Raw genomic sequence first — 21358 nt, 5'->3', positions numbered from 1 at the left:
TCACGCTTCCTTTCTTATATTATGTATTATATTTTTATTTTTTGATGTTAATTATGCACTTATCACTATTTCTTGAATTAATTCGCGGTGATCTCTCCTTTTTTGAAATGTTTTCTTTACTCTCTTTTTCTTGACTTTAACTGTCAGAGCTTTTTTATTTTGCTTCGAAGTCATGGTCAAATAGCTCTCCACAGAGCGTTTACAATTAAGTGCATGCGCCACACAAATTGTTCGCGCTGCCACAGCATTTCATCCTCGGCTGAAACCATAAGGATTTCAGAGAGAAACCAGATGCCGCAAGTCAAAATGTCAGGAAGAAAGATTTTAGGTAGACTCCAACGTCAAAGTTAAAATAGTATAGGCCTCGCTGGTAGAGGCCCTCGTAAAGTGGTTGAGTCGGTTTCCAGGAGGCGTCCGCCCTAATCGGACCACGTTCTTGCCGTGGTCGGCTTCAGCTTTCGTACTCTGTCCCAGAGATTAAAGCTCGACCTAATATGGAGTACTCAGTCGCAGGGGTCAAGAAGGACTAATGGCAGACTTGCGACCAAGACACTTTCAAGCATTCCATTTTACTGTCGGTGATACATGGTTGTACGTGGCTTTGAAATCGAGGAGTTTACTTAACTCTGAGAAAAGGAAAGACTCAAATTGCATTTCCTGGTCGCACAGCACAAGATTGTGCAGATATGCCTTTCAGAGATATCAACTCAGGCTACCATTTGAACGTATTGAACATTGTGAGGTAATACTTGGAACTATGCTAGTTTCGCAAAGGGTCGAGATTAATTGTGTGGAAGTGCTTTGTGGACCGAGGAAATATACTTACGTCTTTCCTTCACATGTTTTGTAGTCTTGCACTTCTGCCATGCAATGCGTTGTCTGGCTCAAGGACTAATGTCCTTATTCATGGAGGGCCAGAAACATTTTGCAGAAACTAACCAATTCATTGTCCAGACGCCTAGGTGTGGGAGATCTTGAACGACGTGAAATACTGTCTTGACTAAGTCGAAGGTCGAGAAAATACGGCAGTTTGCGATAGAGTACGCAAAGTCGTGGATGGATGTAATGCCGTCTTCTAACTGCCACAAGGTTTAGACACCATGACAAGTGACGAACACCAACAGTTGTCTGACAGACTGTAAATACCCTGCTTAAGAAGTTTTTCGAACTCTTTCCGTGCAACTACGAACTTCTGCTGTGGTATTGGACGTATCTTAGAGAAAATAGGGTAGTAATTGGGATAACATCATGCTTAATTGGTTCATCGGTAATGATGCTGTAGTATTTTTGAAGAAATGCGTGAATACCTAGGTGGGCACGGTGTTGGCCGTGCAGGTTGAAATTCTTCGTGATGACTTGAACGAGGATGTGGGGTCAATGAGGGATATGTTGTACAGAACAACTAGCAAACGATAGTGGCATAGGAAGTTTGTACCTGGGATGGAAATACTGAGCGAGCCAAGAAAACGCTTATTGAAATCCTAGACTTATGTCTACCAGCTCGCAGTCATAACGTCGTGCCGATCGATTAAGAATTTACTGTCATCAGTTCTAAAGTTTACGGTGTTAGACGATTATTTTGGGGTACTGGGGGAACCAAGACGTCAGCGTTTATATCGATTAGGTAGTTAGGCCGGTTCAAAGGTCCATAAATTGTCAAGAGACCTGGTACTGCATTTCGGATAGCCGTCGCTAAACTCTTGCCGAGTCTAGTTTTTGGGAAAAAAGTGCAATGACTGGTACATTTTACTTTTACCCGTACTGCCACGGTAATTATTGAAGGTTTTGCTGTGGGCATGCCATGAAGTCCTGACTGATGAACTGACACAACTGACACACAAGAGAAACGAGGGCTGGAAAGAGCGAAGAAAAAAAATCTGCACCGTCTCTTCAAATATTTTCTTTTTAATTTTACAGTTGCTATTACCAAGCTAATTAAATATTTTATCTCAAAGAAACTTAATTTGCTATTGGTCCCTTGCCTGCCAAGCATTTGAATTGACACTCATCAAAACACTTCACTTTCCGTGGGCACTTTGCATCTCCGATGTTGCGTTTTACTTCCTGGGCGGGGGTTGTCTTGTCGACTTGACTGGTCAAACAGTCGTTTACCGGCGTGGTACCGATTCGACGAAGCCCATTTTTTATGACTTACGAGCGACTGAGATAAGAGGACCCTTCCTTGCGCCCGTTGCTATTGCGAACCTCAATTATAGGCATCCTGTGTACTGGGGCAGCATCTTTTTTCTCCCTTCCTTCGTGCAGCGGTTTTGTTCGAGGCTGCGGACACACCCTGCCTCCCGTTTGAACGCTGACTAAGTTGAACATCGTTGCCTTGAAAGGTCGAGATACCGTAGGAAAACCCAACACCAACTGCTGCGACTACCATGACCGGCAATTTACTTAGAAACCATGCTTGGTAGACAGAATTGTATTTGGCGGCAGATATAGCCTATTGAAAATTTCTAGTAGACTTTTCTGATTACTACATATGCTACTTACTACTACCTCTCTTTGTTCAGTAGTTTATTCCAGCATGATTTTTCGCAAGAGATTAGTACACCCGATCCCTTTGAAAGATCTCATCACTGCCCTCTAGCTTGAGGTTCTTTTAGGCTACTTTATAGGCTTATTCTTTCCTTTCTCATCAGTCTTACTTGGTAATACTTTGGCTTGACGGTGCCTAAGCAGGGTTAAGGTTAAGCAGACCTCTTTGTCCGGGTACCCGATTCGACTGACCTTCTACAAAAGTTTGCTCATGTGTAGCTTGCATGGGCTGGCTTCCATAGTTTAGGCCTTGCAGGTTTCCTTTAGACTCCACTAGACTACTCTAAAGCTAGTAATGAGCTGCGTTTCGGAGAGCAAGCTGCCGAAGGATATTCTTCGACTCTATCAAAATAATCCTTGTGGGATTGTAGCACCTAAACATCCTTTATCGTAACTAATACAAAGCTCGCTCATGCAATCTCTTATGATTTGGCCGTCCTACGTTCAAGTTGCTATTTCACCATAGTGGTGCACTTATGATCCACATCTTATTCCAAGGTTTATGCAGGGTTCAGTTTTGAAGAACTATTTAAAGGTTAAGATTCAATTAATGTTATTTTTCGAATCCGGTGAACACTTACCTTAATTCCTTGTATTGGTGCCTGCGGACATTTGGCTGTCACGTAAATCTCCTTCGCACCATCATCATCAATAACGCAGCAACTAGTATCCGGTTTGGGGATAATAAGGACCCCCGGCATCCCGGTTTTTCACCAAAGTCCACCAATTCCATATCCCTAAAAGCTGTCTGTCGTCCTGGCCATCGCTCCGTATCATTGCGTCATCTATTTGTAATAGACTTTACAGATTTTCCTGACTGCCGTAACTTATTGAGCCGGGTTTTATCACAGTCAGTCATGGTATTGTCGTGATTTTGATTCGTTTAATATTCCCTAAAATATATTTCGTTTGTTTTATATTCCTTAAAATATATTTCATTGAGATATTTCGGTTAAACAGAAAAGAAATGTGAAAATTCTGGTTAACGAAATTAAATAACTTAATAACGATTCCACTTTTTTTCTTCTTCCGAAAGAGTGTGTTTTCTGCCCGGTTGCCACTCAGGCAAGTGAGTTTCCAGTTGTGGTGAGTTACACTACTTTGGTGTGGACGAATTCCCGCCAAGCGACTCCACACTACAGCGCCTTCACACTATTCCCGAACCTGACGCACCGTTCGCCTTTCTTCTCCAAGCCCTCAGCCTCGGAAACAAAAGGCTTCAGCCTGGACACGGAGGCGTTCTTCGGCCTGCCGTCGACGTCAAGCCAAAAAAGGCCTCCCCCTCCCCCATATGGCCCCTCATATGATGGTTGCAAGGCCTCCCGGAAAGCATCCACGCAAACTAAGGCGTATGCGCAGACGTCCATAGGGTAGATATGAACTGCATTCCCTGGTTAGTAATGACTTCAGCTGGAGCTCCAAAACATGGGATCCATTGATTGTGCGGAAATGTTGGCCAGAGGTATTGCTTCAGGCCATAGCGCGAACCTATCGATGATTATGAGGGAATACTTGAAGCCATGCGAATCTCATTGCTTCAATCGTATGAAAACGCTCAATTTCTTGGAAAAGAAACTCAACGACGTCCAGATTTGATTCACCTTTTGATGAAAGGCAGCACCTAGAGCGATGTCCGAGGGGTCGACGAATACGGCTGATTGAGGGAATGCCAGGAGTGTAGCGTCCGTCAGATGTCGTTTGGTTAGCTCAAATGCCTGGACGGCCTCTGTGGACCACGCAATCACGCATGAGTCTATGGTCTTAGGTTCAGACAAGTAAGCGTTAAGAATCGCTTGGTGTGGTGCGGCTTTGATCAAGAAACGACGATATAAATTTAACATGTATGAAAACCTTTGTATTATAGATCCTTCACTGTTGCAGGTTGTGGAAAGCCTGTGATAGCCTAAACCTTGTTTGGATCCAGGTGGATTCAATCACTGGAAATGCATTCGAGATGTTCCAATTGCTCAAACTCTGAAGAAGAGGCGAAAAAATATCATCCAAGTGCACGAAACAAAAGTTAAGGTTTCGCAAGACAGAGTGGATGGACCAAAGGCGTTCATGTGAACTCGAAGAATCCGAAGGGTGTGCATATCGCCGCTTTTGGAATATCTTCTGAAGAGGGATTTGATGGTACGCCTTGGTTAGTCCAAGGTTGTGAAAACACGGCAGCTAGCGAGGTTGTGCGCAAAGTCAGGGATGAGTGGTATGGGATAGCGGTCTGGACTGGGTTGATCATTCAAAGGTCTGTAATCACCACATGGTTTCCATTCGTCGTTGGTCTTCGGGACCATATGTAGTGGAGAAGGCCAGCAGCTATTTCCTGCTTTAAAAGTTTGTGGAATTCTTTCTTAGCAACAGCGAGATATGGGAGCCAGTGTTGCAGATGTGGTGCTGTACATTATGCTTAGCTGGCTGCGAGAGACTACTTTCGCTATTATGTTGCTGTAGTTTTGAAGAAGCTCGCGAATACGAGCGTCGGCTACTTCTTAAAAAATCATTGAAAGACTGACAGTGGAACAGGTGGCAAGTTTTCCTGAAGACCTGAGCGAAGTTACAGGACCCATAAGAGATATATTCTGTAGATCCACCAGCAATCCATAGTAGCCTGGAAAATCTGCACCTAATATGGGACTGCTGATATCCGCTATAACAAAACGCTATGAGAACGTTCGTTAAAATCCTAGACCTACGTTTACTTTGGGTGAGTTCCCAGTCCAGTCCACTACTTTGGTAAGGACCTCGGACGAATCTCCGCTTAGCGACTCCACACTACAGCGTCTCCACAGTATCGTTTATGGATTTCGCTGTTATATAGGTTACGAAATCGTCCATCGCTTACTAGGGGATTAACAATTCTTCGAAAGATTATTCTTTGAAACACAGCTAAGAGTTCGCAATTTTTCCTACTAGTGCCTCGCCGGTTTACCGAATTCTCTCATGGCCGTATACAGTTTTACCCTGACTGCGCTATCATAAGCGGCCTTGCAGCACAGAGATAATCTGATCTGTTGCTGATTTACCTGTAGTGAAGCTTCTTTGCTATGGGCCAAGGATGTTCTGGGCGTGTGGGGCTATCCGATAGCGGATAATGTCTTATAGATAGTTCTTAGCAACGTGATACCTCTTTAATTGCTGCATTGCGTGATATCCGCCTTTTAATGTATGGGATACATAATGCCTCTTTGTCAGTCATCCGAAATTGATTCATTGTCCCAAACCTTGAGACTATGTTGGGGAACCACTAGGTATAATTGGTCCAATTATTTTATCAGTTCGATTGTAATTTCATCGGCTTCTGGAGACTTATGGTTCTTAAACCGATGAATTACACAGATTTCTTTTTCCATGGTTGGCTGTGCAATATTTGTATGTCATCAAGTTCGCAAACCTGAGTTTCTTCAGTGTTCCTTTTTCTGTTTGTGAGGTTGCTTCTCCGTTCGACGGAGTTTGTGATAGGTCACAGCGCGTGCCGGCATTCTTTGAGATTGTTGCATTGCCTGGTATTTCCGTAACTAGTAAACATTCATCATCGAACCAGCCGTTCAGGTTTTTTTCTGTGACTGGGGTGAAGTATGTGTATGACCGTACCAACGATAACGTTCTCTAGGTGGTTGTCAAAATCATTTTTCGATTCTTCATCTCCAGGGCCTATGTTAGCTGGTGTTATAGCGGCATCCATTTCCCCCTTATGGAAAGTTCAGTGGCTTTCCAAAAGCTCTGTGATGCCGTCAGAGAGAATGGCAGGAAGACTTGCAAGAATATTGTGTGCCTTCTGACTAGCCATAATTCAGTAGTTCAATATATGTTCCAAATAGGGATTCTTCAAGATGATACTAGTCCATCCTGTAATGAGGAAGTGGGATCAATGGAACACTTTTAATGTGAGTGCCTCCGCCTATGGACGCATCAGACATTAGATTTTTGGTGCTGATGTACTCCAACTGCAGCGGGTAGCATCACACTACACCACATATCACATCACTACAGGAAATCCTGCGATATATAAAGAAATTCGTGATATTAGCCTTGGAATTGAGTACCAGGGTCACTAGGGTTTGAGTGGTCAGATGCTTTGTCCCTCCTTCTAGGTGGTGTTGTTATTCGAGCTCACGAAGATAGTGATCCGAGTCTATATTGGCCCTCCTATACGTTCCGGCATTCATCAAGGCTGAGAGCTGGCGGCGTTCGATTAACATGTGGTCAATTTGATTGAAAGTGGTCCCTTATAGAGACGCGTACGTGCATTTGTGGACCTATTGAATAACTTGGCTGCTTGAATCTCCAAATATGATTTTGATATCATACCTGGGGGTTTGTTCTACTGCCTCGTAGAAGGCATTTTTCTCCAACTCCGCAGTCTTCTCTGTAGTGGCGTGAACTTTAGTTAGACTTATGATTCGAAATTTGCTTCGCAAGCGCAGGGTACATAGCCGTTCGCTTAAGTTTTTAAAGCCGACAGTAGGAAGTTCCATTTCTTGACTGACTAGGACACTCCAAGGGCATGGTTTACTGGAGAGCTTACTGAGGGGTTTCTCTCGCTCTGTTAAGTGCACCTCTTGTGGCCCTGCGATATCATCCTTATATTGGGAGAGGGTATCGGCTAGCTGCTTTGCAGTTCGTATGCTGTACGGGGAGCGCGTCTTCCACGGCAAAATGTGCAAATCATTTGTCTGGTTTCTTTGCTGGGTCCTTCGTTGTGTAATCCATCCAGTCCAAGGCTCCTTTTGTGGCTCCGTAACTTTGGTTTTCCGTATAGAGTTGTGATCTCTACTCACCTCTCAACCTGCAGGACCTGTTTTCAGGCGCAGGAGTATCGCCTTCATCCTTCTCGTCTGCAGCCTTTCATTAAAAAAGAACTCCCAGCGATCACCGCGTGTAGGTGGAAATAGAGGTTGCTAGTAGAATTGTTCGTATTGGTTCAGCAAACATTTCCCAGGTTTCATGCTCCAGCGTGAGTAACAATTTACGATTTCATCCTGGGACCCGTACTACCCTTTGACCGCCACATAATTATTATAATTAATGTTTAATTAACAAAGATACTTGCATATGCACTATATATGGGTCAAGTCTCTCCAAAAGCAAATATACTCAATCGCTCATTCCATGCACCTGTTAATCTAATGTCCCTCAATTTACACCTGCTGAAGATAGCAGCACTGTGAGGTAAAAAACACTCATTAAACTTTCATCTTTTACTTTCCAGGGGAAATGCATCACAAATGCTGGACAATGTAATTACAGTTAATAATGCATCAATGGCTGGCCAGCAGAAAGCAGAAGAATACTTCAGTACGATGGCACACTCGCAGCATGGACGAGGAAAGGTAAAGTATGCGAAGAATGTGAAGGAAAGGAGAGTCCACTTTGAGCATGCCAGCGTCCTCAACTTACTCTGATGCAGTCAGTGAATTGGAAGCTGGAGCGCCCGAGTGCACCTCATTTCCTCAATACATTCTTGGGGCTATGCAAAGGATGAACTAATTTTTTTATCTTTGACTGCAGATGATGCCCCCGGAAAATGCTGATAAGTTAATGGCTATGTGGATGTATACCGCAGCGAAGCATAATGGCGGTCATCATCATCCCCATCATCCCAACAAGTCAGGAGTCACACCAGCTAATGCCAGGCCGATAATGTTGGTGCCAGCTGGAAATGGGGTAATTTCTAGAGTGTACGGTTTTGAAAAAGGTTTTCAGAGCAAGGGAATATATGTCGGGCATTCGGAGGCTTCTACAGGCGTAAATTTCATATGTCCTTAGGCTTGTAATGAGGCAGTCCCTTTCACTTAATTATTTAGAGCTTTATTCTCAGGAGTCCTGGACTGGAACTTTTGCGAATATGGACTACGGTGCAAAGAAAGGAATAGATTTAATAACGAGCCAGTGGAACATCCCTAAAGTTAGGTTACGAGACATGACAAAAGGAGCAGGAAATAGCCCAGTCGGAATCGGATTTTAGTTTTTATTACAATATGTTTGGAACTTCTGAAGATGGTAGCGATCAGATCTATATAACAATAACATATCTAAGATCGGTTTGGCTCCAAATAGTAAGAAACTCCTAATTCATGCAAGTTTTCTAATCTGAGTATGCACAATGAAAATCGTCACAGCTCCGAGGCTATCAATCAGACACATCGTGAGATATTACATTAGAGACACATTTATCATTAAATCAGTTCAAATATTCAACCACCGTCTATCGAGGGTATAAATCTTTGCATGGTTTCACAGAATCAAAGCAGTTTCCACTGAAAATTGTAAACTTTATAAAAGTTGCTCTCATTCAATCTCGAAAACAAATAAAAAGTCCTCGGTCCGTACTACGTATAAACAGAAACGTTGATACTAATTGAGCATATGATTACCTGTTCTGCACAAACGCAGGAATGCTAGGTACTCATAGTACACTTCCAATAGAGATACATGCGAGGAAAGATACATACGTATATCTTATGCCTTAATTTTTCTCGAATCGCCAGCAACCCGCTTCCTACGTAATCAGCTCGATTTAGCTCATTGCAAAGATTTTCCTTTCACTTCACCTGCATACGTTGCAGACAGATATTAATTATTTTCCGCAAGTTACAGGTGCCTGGCTGGAGATTGAAATCCGAGGGGAACGACATGGAGCTGGCAAGTACGGGAGGACCAGCTACTTACCGGGTAGTAAGTTTGCTTCAGCACAGCCCATGTGGAGCTAGTTATCTCGTTTTGTATCTTTCAGTGTTCAAGACTGGAGTCGACAAATCAAGTAATTAAAGACTAATTGGGCGTCACGTGGAGGGAAATGAATTCCAATAGTCTTTATTGATTGAGACCTTCCGTGCTTTAATTTTAACGTAATTCATGTTAGATTTGCATGAGACCCTTTGGATTTTTTTCCTGGGGGAAGCAGTTTTGAGCCGAATTCAAATGTGTTCACCTCTATAAAAATTAGCTACGCATCATTTTAAATTCATTTAGTTTTAATCAGAAGCGAAACAGTGGCCAAAATGACTATTGATCTGTGGAAAATTACAAGACGCTAGGGTTCTATTCTCAAGGTAAAATATTAGCAGTGAATGCGGTGCTCCATAGACAGAATATGTGAGTAGATCCTCTAGGATGGGTGAAATAGCACATCGTAGCTGCAGGCATAGAACAACAATGTAATTTATGCCCTCTGAACCGCAGATCAAGGGTGAAATTTATGCGGGTCTGGGGTTATTATGCGGCCCCCTTTTACCCGTTTTTCCATTTTCTCTGAGGAAGCTCCAGACCTGGGGGAATTCCCCCTTTTCATCCACACTCGTCAGGCATGTGTGTGTCAATGGATGTTTCAAAATCCAGTCGAGGTGCAAAAAAAAAAAATTAAATAAACACGTCATTCTCAGCTCAGCCGCGAAAATGACAGAGCTAGAGCAATAGCTTTTGAGATTCGCACTCAAACCACTCCTGGTCCCGGGCTATCACTGGAGCAAGTAAAATGGGTATTCAACTCCTTCCATAGATACAAGTCTACAAGTCCGGATGGCATCATTCCTGCTTTAGTAATAGAGGGAGTGGATACCCTGAGCCTTCATATTCAAAAGATATACCGTGCATGCTTAGAACATGCTTATATTGCAATTAATTGGCCTGATATGGAGAGAATTCGGTATCCCGACGAAATTGATAAGACTGACTAGGCTGACCCTGACCAATGTGCGAGGCCAGATAAAAGCAGCAGGATCATTCTCAAGACCATTCGATATCAACAACTGTCTACGACAAGGGGATGCCTTATCATGCGTCCTCTTTAACCTGGCCCTCGAGAAAGTGATCCGTGATGCTGAGGTAAATGCAAGAGGTACGATCCTCTTTAAGTCCCTCCAACTACTGGCCTATGCTGACGATATCGACATAATAAGAAAAACCACCCGAGACGTACAAACTGCCTTCATCCAGATCGAGCAGGCGGTGCGAGATCTTGGGCTGCACATCAATGAAGGCAAGACAAAGTATATGTTGGCAACGTCAGCACCGAAAACCAACCAACCAACAACATTAAAACGCACTGGTCAAACGGGAAGAATAATGATAGGAGAATACAACTTTGATACCGTTGATGATGTCTCCTATCTAGGGTCGAAAATCACAACCGACAACATGATGACGATGATGAAATCCGCGCACGGTTGTTGTCAGCCAACAGAGCCTATTTCAGCTTACAAAAACTGTTCCGCTCGAAACGCCTCACCCTAGGGTCAAAGCTCTTACTGTACAAGACAATGATTTTGCCAGTCCTCATGTATTACTCGGAGATTTGGGTTCTTAGCAAGATAAATTGCGAACTCTTGGCCGCGTTCGAGAGAGGAATTTTCTGAAGAATTTTTGGTCCCCTACATGAGGATGGACGATTTCGTAGCCTACACAACGACGAAATCTATGAGCGATACCATGACCGTCAAGTTGTGGATAAAATCCGGCTCAATAGGTTACGGTGGATGGGTCACTTAATCCGTATGGATGAGGATGATTCAGCTCGGAAGGTCTATAAGGGCAATATCTATGGTAGAAAAAGAAGGCGAGGCAGACCCTACCTAAGATGGAACGATGGCGTAAGTCAGAACGCCAGACAGCTTTTAGGGATATCGAATTGGTGGACGCCGGCGCAAAGCCGGGATATCTGGAGTTCCTTATTAAGGCAGGCCGGTTGTTGCGCCGTTGATGATGATGATGTGGAGAGTATATTTATTCCCAAACCAGGAAAACCACCTAGCCGGAGTTTTCGACCTATCAGTCTAACGTTCTTTCTACTAAAAGGACTGAAAAGACTAGTAGGTCGAGTAGATAGGCAACACGCTTACCAAAAAGGCGAATCCACGGAGACAGCACTTCATGAAATGGCGATGTCCGAAAAAGAATACCTCTGAGACGCATTCATGGACATCGAAGGTGCTTTCAATTATTCCTAATTCGCGGCAAGACAGCATGGCATTGATCCGCTTTTAATCAGTTGCATCCTTCATATGCTAGAGTGGAAAAAAATCCACATAGTGGTCAACCAGAAGGCTATTAACGGGGGTTGTCTTCGGGGTTGCCAACAGGGAGGGGTTCCCTCTCTTCTGTTATCGCCTCTGGTAATGAACAGCTTGCTATGGCTTCTGGAGGGTACAAAGGTCTTCCCGTAAACATTATCGGCAATTTTGCGGACCGCTTAAATGCAGTTCTGAATGTAATGCACAGTTGGTGCCTCCGTAACGGACTCTCCGTGAACGCTAGGACTGGACTAGGTATTTTCACTAGGAACACACCACCCACCTTAGCTGGGGCGGAAATCCAGCTGGTACAAACAATCATGTATTTAGGAGTACATCTATAGACTCGACACCACTGTCGCATGGAAAGGCAGCCAATCATACGGACCATCTGAAAAATCCTTGAAAAACATCAGGTGGTTATGGATTTGTTTTTGAAAAAAAATTCTCTGTTGTAATCGACAAAAGGGAAAAGTGGTCGATAGACAACCACGAGTCTTTTGGGATTACAGGCCTAATAATCTTCATCGACGCGTCAGTTATGGAACACGGATCGGGCGCATAGGTGTGAAATCCGATTATGGAACTGGTCTGACCTCTCGGAAATATAATGACCATATTCCAGGCAGAGAGAAATGCCTTTTCAATGATAGCAGAAGAATGCTTGCGACAAAAATAGCGAGGTTGCACCATTCGAATCTGTTTCGACAGTCCGGCAGTATTATCAGCACTAAACAGCAGAAGCATACCAGGCCAGTTATTGTGGAATTGCCTGGCTTCCTCAGATCTCAAACGAAGATACCTGTGTAAGGTTTTCTTTTAACGAAGAATTTGCGCACTCGCTGCCTGTGGTGAATGTTTTCAAATTCCCGAAAGTCTGCGAACGCTGCAGGTGGGAGGCCATTGAATAGGCTATTTCCGGGGACAGCGCAATGGGCCTAAGATGGGCTTCAGTGCTTGAAGCTGGGACTTCTCCACTTAATTAACTAAATCCCCTGGTCCTCCATCTCAGCAATCATGGAACCAAAATTCAGGTATTACTTAGGGAGCGGGTTGGGCTTTAGATCATCATGCTCTGGATCATCTCGTTTGGGGTGGAAACATGAAATCCAAAGCCGTGCTAATACTCTTCGTAGAATCCTAAAAGGAAATGAATCTTCTCAAATTTCCGTTCGATCCATTCCCTAATCTTAAGAATGAGCTTATATATCTAATCCTCGAAGTCTTTTCGCATCCATGCGACTCCAATCTTACTGCATTCTTACAGTCTGCAATGCATCTTGTTGGGAATAGTAAGCTTATTTCGCACGTCAGTTCAAGCACGTCATATGGTTGGCGTTAAACTCTTGGTAAGGTATACCGCATCAACCTGAAATTCACTTCACTACCCCCACGACTTCCTGAGACGCCTGCACTCTTTCTCTACTGTACTGCGCCAAGTGTCCTTGGGACATTCCAATCACAGTACGTATAAGTGCCAGGTTTATACGCCGACCAAGTTGTTAGTTTCTAATATTATCAGGCCAGCGCAATGCGATGACGCAAAGCAGACAAGAAGGCTTGAAGTCTTTGAGTAACAGCTAGGATTACTTTCCATGTCCCACTATCATATATGATAGCAACACAGAAAGAACAATAGCACAGAATAGCCTCAACTTGATCTTGGTGCTGAGATAATTGCATTTTCGGATTTTAGACAAGGCAGCGAAAACAAATTTAGCGCTGTTAATGCGTCGGGCAACATCCAAGTGCCATTGGTCGATAGACGCTTTCGATGTTCTGCCCACTAATCCTGATAGAGAGAGTGCCAGCAGACTGAGAATCTTAGTTTTGTTGGTGTGTATCTTCATTCCTACTCTGCTTACCACTCTTTCCAAATCCAAAGCCGTTTGGCAAATGCCAGATGCCATCAGCGTAGTCGTAGCGTAGTTTCTCCTCCCGACAAGGCACCATGAAGAATGTCACCGATAACAAGAAGAAATAATAGCGATGACAAGATGCAACCCTCTAACCCGTAAATGAACCTATTATAATTATAATATATCGATTAGCCATAAATCCTACTAGATTTTAGGATACTTCTTAGGTTTAGATGTTTGAGTTTTAAGCCTGGTATTAGTTATTATCTTGGGTATCTTTCTCTAATATCGAATTGGTGGACCTCGGCGCAAAACCGGGATGTCTGAAGTTCCTTATTAAGGCAGGCCTAGACCGGATACCGGTTGTTGCGCCGTTGATGATGATGATGATTATGTTTCTCCGCTTTGTACAAGTGCTGTACAATGTCCCAGAATACGTATCTAAGTTTCACTGTTCTATCTCTAGAATCTACTAATAATATCCCCATATGTCCCTAGCTTCTCCAGATGAATCAAGTATATATATATTAACAAAAATTAAAAGGCACTCTAGAGTTCACCTGGTTGAATCTGAATGTCTTGATAGCCGCTTTGTTGTCAGTTAGGATTGCAATTATTGCGGTATAGTGATTTTTGAAGTTAAAGTAAGCCCACGTATCTATGCCGTTTATTGCCGCTTGAAATATTTTGATTTACTTTACTGTTGGTACAATGTATTTCTTCCTTGAATCAATGACCCTTGCGCGCTCACTCTTTTGTGAAATACCCATCCTGATGCTTAAACGTGGTCCAAATTTCTTATCGAAATAAAACTTCATCGCAATGGTATTCCTGGGTGTCATTAGTTCGGGATACCACCTAGAATGAATGTCAATTTTCATTTTGTTTAGGAAGTTCTCCGTCTTCTTCACCTAATTGTGTATGTAATACAGGAGAGGAGTCAATCCCAAGAAGGACGCCTTTGGAAATGTTGTCATAGCTTTAGTTAGGCGCACATACGCCAGTCTTTGAAGTTTATGTAGCTTCTTGATTGTTATGCCAAGTTTGATTCTGGCAGTGTAGATTGCCGCCCCATAGGCTATTGTTGACTATTGCAGTGCATAGTATATTCGGTGTGCGCTGTTTTCCCGCTATGGACCTAAAAGTCATTGAAACTCTTTTAGCGCTCTAGTCTAGTGTAATTTTCAAATATTTAACGATGCTTAACCTCGCTGACGGCCACAAGTTACTGGTGACTTTCTGCCTCAGTTGGACTCTATTACACAGACGGCCCCATATTTACCCCTAGAGGTTAATATTATATATATATTCACCGTCACCCTGGACCTTTATTCCAGTATTTGTTCGCTCATCTAAGAGCTCGCATACTACTGCACTCCTCCATTATCGGTGATAGTAGTCCCAACCCTGAATTGGTATATATTGATGCTACCACTTGTCGGTTGTCTGCTTGTCCAGAAGGTTAGGGCGTCTCTGACTTCCTTGTGGATAAAGGCACTCTGTACTTCCGTGATACGCCGTCGAAAGCACGTTCGATATCCAAAAACAGAACCAGTGCTATTTTCTTCGCGTATTACATCCGTCAATTGTACAGGACAGCATGAATGTAAGGGATTACGTGTTAGAATGTTAGTTTTAGGTAGAATACATTGTTGTTCCGGACCTTTTTGACTGTTTTCAGTGCGAAGGTTGTAAAACAAATTAGTCTGAAAGACTCCGGGTAGAAAGAATTCTTTATAACCTTTTTCGGAATGAAGACCACTTTTTGTCTGCCTTCGTGTGTTGGTATGTAACCCAAGGCTACAGGGTCCCTCAGCATACTTAGGAGGGAGCTGGGAAGATACCGTCCACTCCAAGTAATCTCAACAGTTAAACAATTTCCACTGCTGTTCTTACTCTAGTTTCCTTTATCTTTCCTTTGTCTGTTATTGAGGTGATAGAATATTATTGTCCCCCATTCTAAATGTTCCATCTCCTTCTTTCAGACAGACAGAGGATATTGGTTTGTCTTTGGTTTAGACCTCGTGTAACCTGGATGCTTGGGGTTAATCATATACCTCAAAGCCTCAAAAAATGGGATGTGGTTATTACGTCCATATTCCTTTAGGCGTTATTGCGTTACTTACCTATTGAAATTTTTCAGCACAAAAGGTTCTAACAACTCATCAGAGTATAATAAAACGATAATTACGATAATATTTTTTTAGTATCGACTAGTCCATAGTGATAAATTCTTCACAAAGAACCCAGAGTTCAATGTTTTATTTGAAGTTTCAGTTTCGCCAATTTACCTCTTGGTATACCTCCATTTCAGAAACATACTAAGATGATTTCGATTTTCATTTTAGATTCTTCCACCACTCAACTACCGACATCCATCTGCAGTCATGCTACCAGGAATGATGCCCGGATCAATGTCTCTTCCATATGCAGGTGTGCCAATACAAGTTCTTCCCAACGGTACTAACCTACATCCTGAGGACATCAAAGCACTGTACCGTATCCGATCTTCGCAAAAACCTATCTCAGATATTGGAAAACACTATCTTTACCAAACCCAACAACGACGTACCGGAAAGAATGAGGCAAGCCGAAGGCAACGACGTCGTTCTGAATCAGACGCAGTTGAAAATGGAAGGGCTTTCACATACACTGGACTGGATCGCGCCATTGCCGATAGCTTTTTGAAACAACAGGAACAATCTAATAGTGGAAGCCATGTTGGATATTCGTCTGAAGAATCAATGAAGGATGGCGAGCAAGATGTTTGTGTATAGATACTTGGATGGAGTTGGAGCTATATTGAACCATTATTTTTTTAATATAGTATTAACACCAGATTCGTTGTATATAGACATTGATTATCATGATAGTAACACAAAACCATTATTTTATGTATTCGTTTTTCTTGTAAATTATGCGTACAAACATATATTAAAGTTATTTTTTAAATAAAATATGTTTATATGTCATTTACTTGGTACTCAACAGTTACTAAGTAATTTATGTGGAATAGCAGAACGGGTTGGACATGAAGTTGCAAGGACTTGATCTTACCAGCAATCCTTAGGCATTCCATGATCCTTTAATCAGCTTAATGCGGAGAAGGCATGGAGGTTTTTGGGGTTTAGCATTCAATACCGGACATATTGCTTTGAAGCTATTGGCATCATTCTCGAAATGATGAACTCTGGAATATTCGAGACAGGTCTCAAGTAGAACCTCTGGTCCTCTGGCTTACCTGTGTTAAAATTGCACTAACTTCATCTATATTACATAAGCTTAACTGGTGCTGAGTAAAGCAATATGAAGCTCACCACCCTAGTTTAAATAATCTAAAAGTATTCTACAGTTCTGATTCTTGCAACAGTGTCCTCGCGAGAGCCACACTCTTGCTACATTCTTTGTCAAACCATATTGTAGGTGCTGCTTAAAACTGAATTTTGGATCAGTCACTCCTAGGTATTTGATTGCCTACCTGGAGGAAATAATCTGAATCCTGGTTCGTATGCCGGCATTATTGCTCTAAAAGCGCATGTCCGTCATAAGTGTCTTACCATATCTTTCTTTCTTTCAATTAACTTTCAACAATAGCAGTAAGCTAGGGACCTCCATATTAGGTTTAAATTAGCCGAATTGTTCGTGTTTACAGTCTTTGTCATACAATATTTGCAGTTCTGCCCTTTGTGTCAATTGTATTATCGGCAATGTCAGGAGCCAAGCTAATTTGATGAAGTCAAGGTGTGATCAGATTTTAGGAAAATATTGCTATTCTGACAGGTCTCTAAACCCTCAACAATGGGGGGCAATCTATTGTATTATTCGTTCCAGCACTCTTTCATAATGTCTAAAAGATATAGCGTATATGAGAAGATGGCTCGTCTGGATGATTGTCAGTTTTAGGTACTAGTACCAGCTTCAGCTGCATACACGATGCAGAAAATATATCGTTCGAATTGCATCCTTCAAAGACCAAAATTCCGTAGCTTACATAACGACGAAATCTATGAGCTATAACATGACCGTCAAGTTGTGGATAAAATCCGGCCCAATAGGTTACGGTGGGCAGGCCACTTAATCGGTATGGATGAGGATAATCTAGCCCGGAAAGTCTATAAGGGCAATATCTATGGTAGAAAAAGAAGATGAGGCAGACCCTGCCTGAGATGGTGCGATGGCGAAGGTCAGAACGCCAGCTTTTAGGGATATCGAATTGGTGGTCCTCGGCCCAAAACCGGGATGTCTGGAGTTCCTTATTAAAGCAGGCCTAGACCGGATATCGGTTGTTGCGCCGTGCAGGTTTTGACTCTATAGTCAACTTGCCGATCGATATGGGACGCAGGATCGGGATTCTCCTTCTGGTCAAAATGAGTACTTCGGTTTTTCCAGCGCAAGGCTTAAACCGTGAGAAGCCATTCATCCGTTTACCCGTCGCATCAATATACCAAGTCCGCTTTGTGCCTGTTCAACAGCGCGTTCGGCAACAAGTGGCGCAACGTCGTATGCAAAACCGATCAGGTGCGACTCTTCGGGCATATCGAGTCTCAGCAGACTATCATAAGAAGTGTTCCAGAGGTCCGGCCCTAGGATGGATCCTTGTGCTACTCCCGACGTGATTTCCATCCATCGGATAAGTTCCCGATGATGAACTTCTCAAGTACTTTTCCGGCCGTGTCAAGCATACACAGCGGTCGGTATGCAGACAGGAGCTCCGGGTCTCCTTTGCCCTTACTGATCAACGCGAGTCTGGCCACTTTCCAGCGACAAGGGAAAATGCCTTCCTTCAAGCAAGCGTTGAACACTTCAAGCAGCAATTCTGGCTTTTGGCGGAACACCAGTTTGTAAACTTTCGCCGGGATACTATCAGGGCCTGGCGCCTTCCTGTTTTTTCATAGTGAGAACCGCTTCTTCGAGCTCTCTCATTGTGAAAAGGGGGCAATCCTCGACGTTTTCCACGCTATTTACAGCAACCCGTACGAGGTGTCTGGGGAAAAATGCTCGCACAATGCGGTCCATCTAGTCGGTACTTAGTATGCAGGGCTTCCGCAACGCCGGGTGACAAGTTTATAGGCAAGTCCCCTCGGGTCCTCATTCACCTCGTTAACAAGGTTCTGCCAGCCGGGAGCTTTGATTTTATTTATAGCGCTGCGCAGTCTCCTTTTTGCTGATCTATATTGTGTCTTTAAGGTACATGCCTCCTCGTTGGCGTGGAAATGTGGTGCCAAGCGGCGCAGCTTATGACACTCCCTCCTTAGGTCGACAATTTCTGCCGTCCACCAGTACAAAGAAGGCTTGTCGCGCCTAGGACCCCTCCGGGGCATGGAAGCCTCACACACCGTCGTTATCAGGTTCATCACTAAATTTACGACGGTGTCAGCTGAGACACTACTGCCCCACGGAGTGCCCTCCAGCGCGGCCCTGCCTGCTCCAAGAGCTTCGACGAACTTCCTGATGTTCACCCTCGCAACATTCCACAGGCAGGGGGAGGTCGCGTTGGTGCCCGCCGGCAATTAGCGTCAACCACCACCACCAACCACCGCGATGTACTAGTGATCACTTGCCGAGAAGTCTTCTAGGATTCGCTACTCGTCCACCAATGATGCCAGAGATTCCGACGCGTGCCCGATATGTCGAGATGCCATGAGGATGGGTCCTTGTTCCGGTATTGTTCGTTAATCAGTACAAGATCAGCATTTACTTCCGCAGCGAACTGTGCTAGCAACGGGTAAGCGGTTGCACCCCCGTGCAAGTTAATTTGCAAAATGCGGATCATACCGTTCGCATCCTAGCCCTCTCTAATTCTGCCCTGAAGATCGGACACCGTCCCGAGCTCGCAGTGTGTACGACGCTCTCATCAGATGCGCCACGATCTCTGCAGAAAACACAACTCTCGCTTTCATTGCATCTCTTCGCTTGGTGACCCACTTGGTCGCATCTCCGGCATTTTGTCCTCCTGTCCGCACCCTTGCAAGCTGCTGGCGTGTGCCCATAGTCCAGACACCTGTAGCACTTGGCGGGGACTATCCGCATTCGCACCCTGCATACTACCCATCCGATTTTGATTCTCCCGCTGCTAAGGAGTTTCTTCGGATATTGCTCGGGGACTTTCACCACGGCGAGATTTTGGCCTAGAGCATTTACAGAGGTGATACCTACCCGGGCATTGGTCACCTCTGGACATTCACGCTTTATCGCCTCCTCTACTTCGACCTTTTCTTTGGGGCAGTCAAGATCCTGGATTTGTAGAGAGTACATGGGATCTAGGCTGGAAACAAGAGCCTTCTCCCCCAATAGCCCCTCGACCGCTTCGCAGAACGTACTCTTGTTAGTCCTCCTTGGGCCCAGTTCGACGAGAGCTCCGCCACTCCTTGTTCTCCGTATGGAAGACACCTCTGCTCTGTTGTCTTCGGGTTTCATCCTGTAGCGGATTTCACTAAGGACTTCCGCAAATGTCTTGCCTTCCGTTGGCTTAATGAGTAGAGCCGACGGTCTAGTCCTTCTTCGCTTCCTCTTCTTTTCTGCTCCTGGCTTTTGGTTGGCAGCCACCTTGTCTTTGGACAGATATGTCTCTGGCGGAGGAGTTAGTTGTTTCTTTTTTTGCTTCTTGGATTTTCTTTTTTGGGCCCTGGAAACTACTTCGATAAAGTCTCCTTCGGGCACATAGTCCTCTTTCCGCTTTTTAACCAGTTCGCTTTGCAGTGGGCTATCTGCGGTCCGTTTGGCGCAAGCAGCGTTTTTTAGCGGGGAGTGCGGTTGTTTCTGCCCTCCAATCGTCTTCCGCTTCTCTCCACGTTCGCCTATAGAAGGAGATGCGGTCTAATAGTTCCTTCAGTTCCATCAGCCCGTTTCTGACGCCCCTGCTGACGTTCCTCTGGAGGAACGTTGCCTACCGCATACGCTTCACCATTGCTGCGCATTTCCCGATAAGCCTTCCCTCTTCGACTCTAGCGAGAACGGCACATCCACTCGGTTTGTGTTCGAATCCATCTGCTCAGGACTAGCGATTCTGACTGAGCTTACTTCCGGCACACGGGCACTACAAGGTGTTGGAGTTGCCATCTCCGCATGTTCAGTCGCCCCACTTGCTGAGGCTTCCTCTTTATTAGGGCGCCCCGGTGTCACATCGGATATGTCAGTCCTTGCTGCCTCTTTCGCTGATCGATGCGATGAGCGACGCATTTTTGTGCTCCGCCCAAACGCACTCAGCTCTTCCTCTTTCCCTGTTGTTTCGTCGATTTTTTTTATTAATTTATGTTTATTCTCCATAAAAAAGTAACTAGCGCACACTTCCCGACCGGGGTCCCGAAGGGGCTGGCTCCTGATACACGTCACAACTACCACCTTGGCAGAGCTACGCTCACATCACCCCGTCGACGCCGACAGGGAGTTGTCGACGGCTCCGGAGACTCCCAATGTGTCCCGACGTGTACCGGTCATTCGCGGTTCGCTCTTCTCCGAGAAGCTTTCTCAAGGCTACTACCTAGGACGCAGGTATACTGCCAGCTAGGGGGTCAGGACTACTTACTCGGGAACCTCGGGGATGTCACACCCCGTATCGTAAGCGACTCGTTAAAAGTCGCTAACGAAACCTTATATGATGTCATCATCATATAAGGTTCATATGAACGGCGGAATCGAAGCTTGGAAATACATTTGTATATCAAGGAATATTTTGAATTTTAGGTAAACCCGAAAGGGAAAACGTGAATAGGGTATTTCTGATACAAGATGAACACAAAAACTTTAAACCTGAAGCGTCCATTCCGACTTGTTAGGTACTGGCCTGCAGTTTTTCGTCAAAGATGTTGGCTTTAACTCAGCAGGCATTCCCTAAGTTTTGTCTTCTATCTTGGGTTTCAATCTGCGTTTTCACGCTGGGACCTATCTAAAGCGTGCCCACTAAAAAAATTCGCAGTTGATTGTTTGAATGATTTGTACTTCTGA

General features: G+C 44.2%; 1 protein-coding gene across 1 annotated transcript in view; it reads left to right on the top strand.

Annotated features, from left to right (window-relative positions):
* The window catches only part of LOC119656524, a 151192-nt gene extending 134806 nt beyond the window's left edge, over nt 1–16386 (top strand). Inside the window, exons 4-6 of the mRNA XM_038062872.1 lie at nt 7757–7877; nt 8056–8211; nt 15763–16386. Coding sequence (XP_037918800.1) covers nt 7757–7877; nt 8056–8211; nt 15763–16191 — 706 coding nt within the window. The 3' untranslated portion in view covers nt 16192–16386. The remainder of the gene's footprint in view (nt 1–7756; nt 7878–8055; nt 8212–15762) is intronic.
* The last annotated feature ends 4972 nt before the right edge of the window (nt 16387–21358 follow it).

The sequence above is a fragment of the Hermetia illucens genome, chromosome 5 (genome assembly GCF_905115235.1).
Source record: "Hermetia illucens chromosome 5, iHerIll2.2.curated.20191125, whole genome shotgun sequence".
Taxonomy (NCBI): Eukaryota; Metazoa; Arthropoda; class Insecta; order Diptera; family Stratiomyidae; genus Hermetia; species Hermetia illucens.
This window is presented reverse-complemented; position numbering and strand designations above follow the sequence as displayed.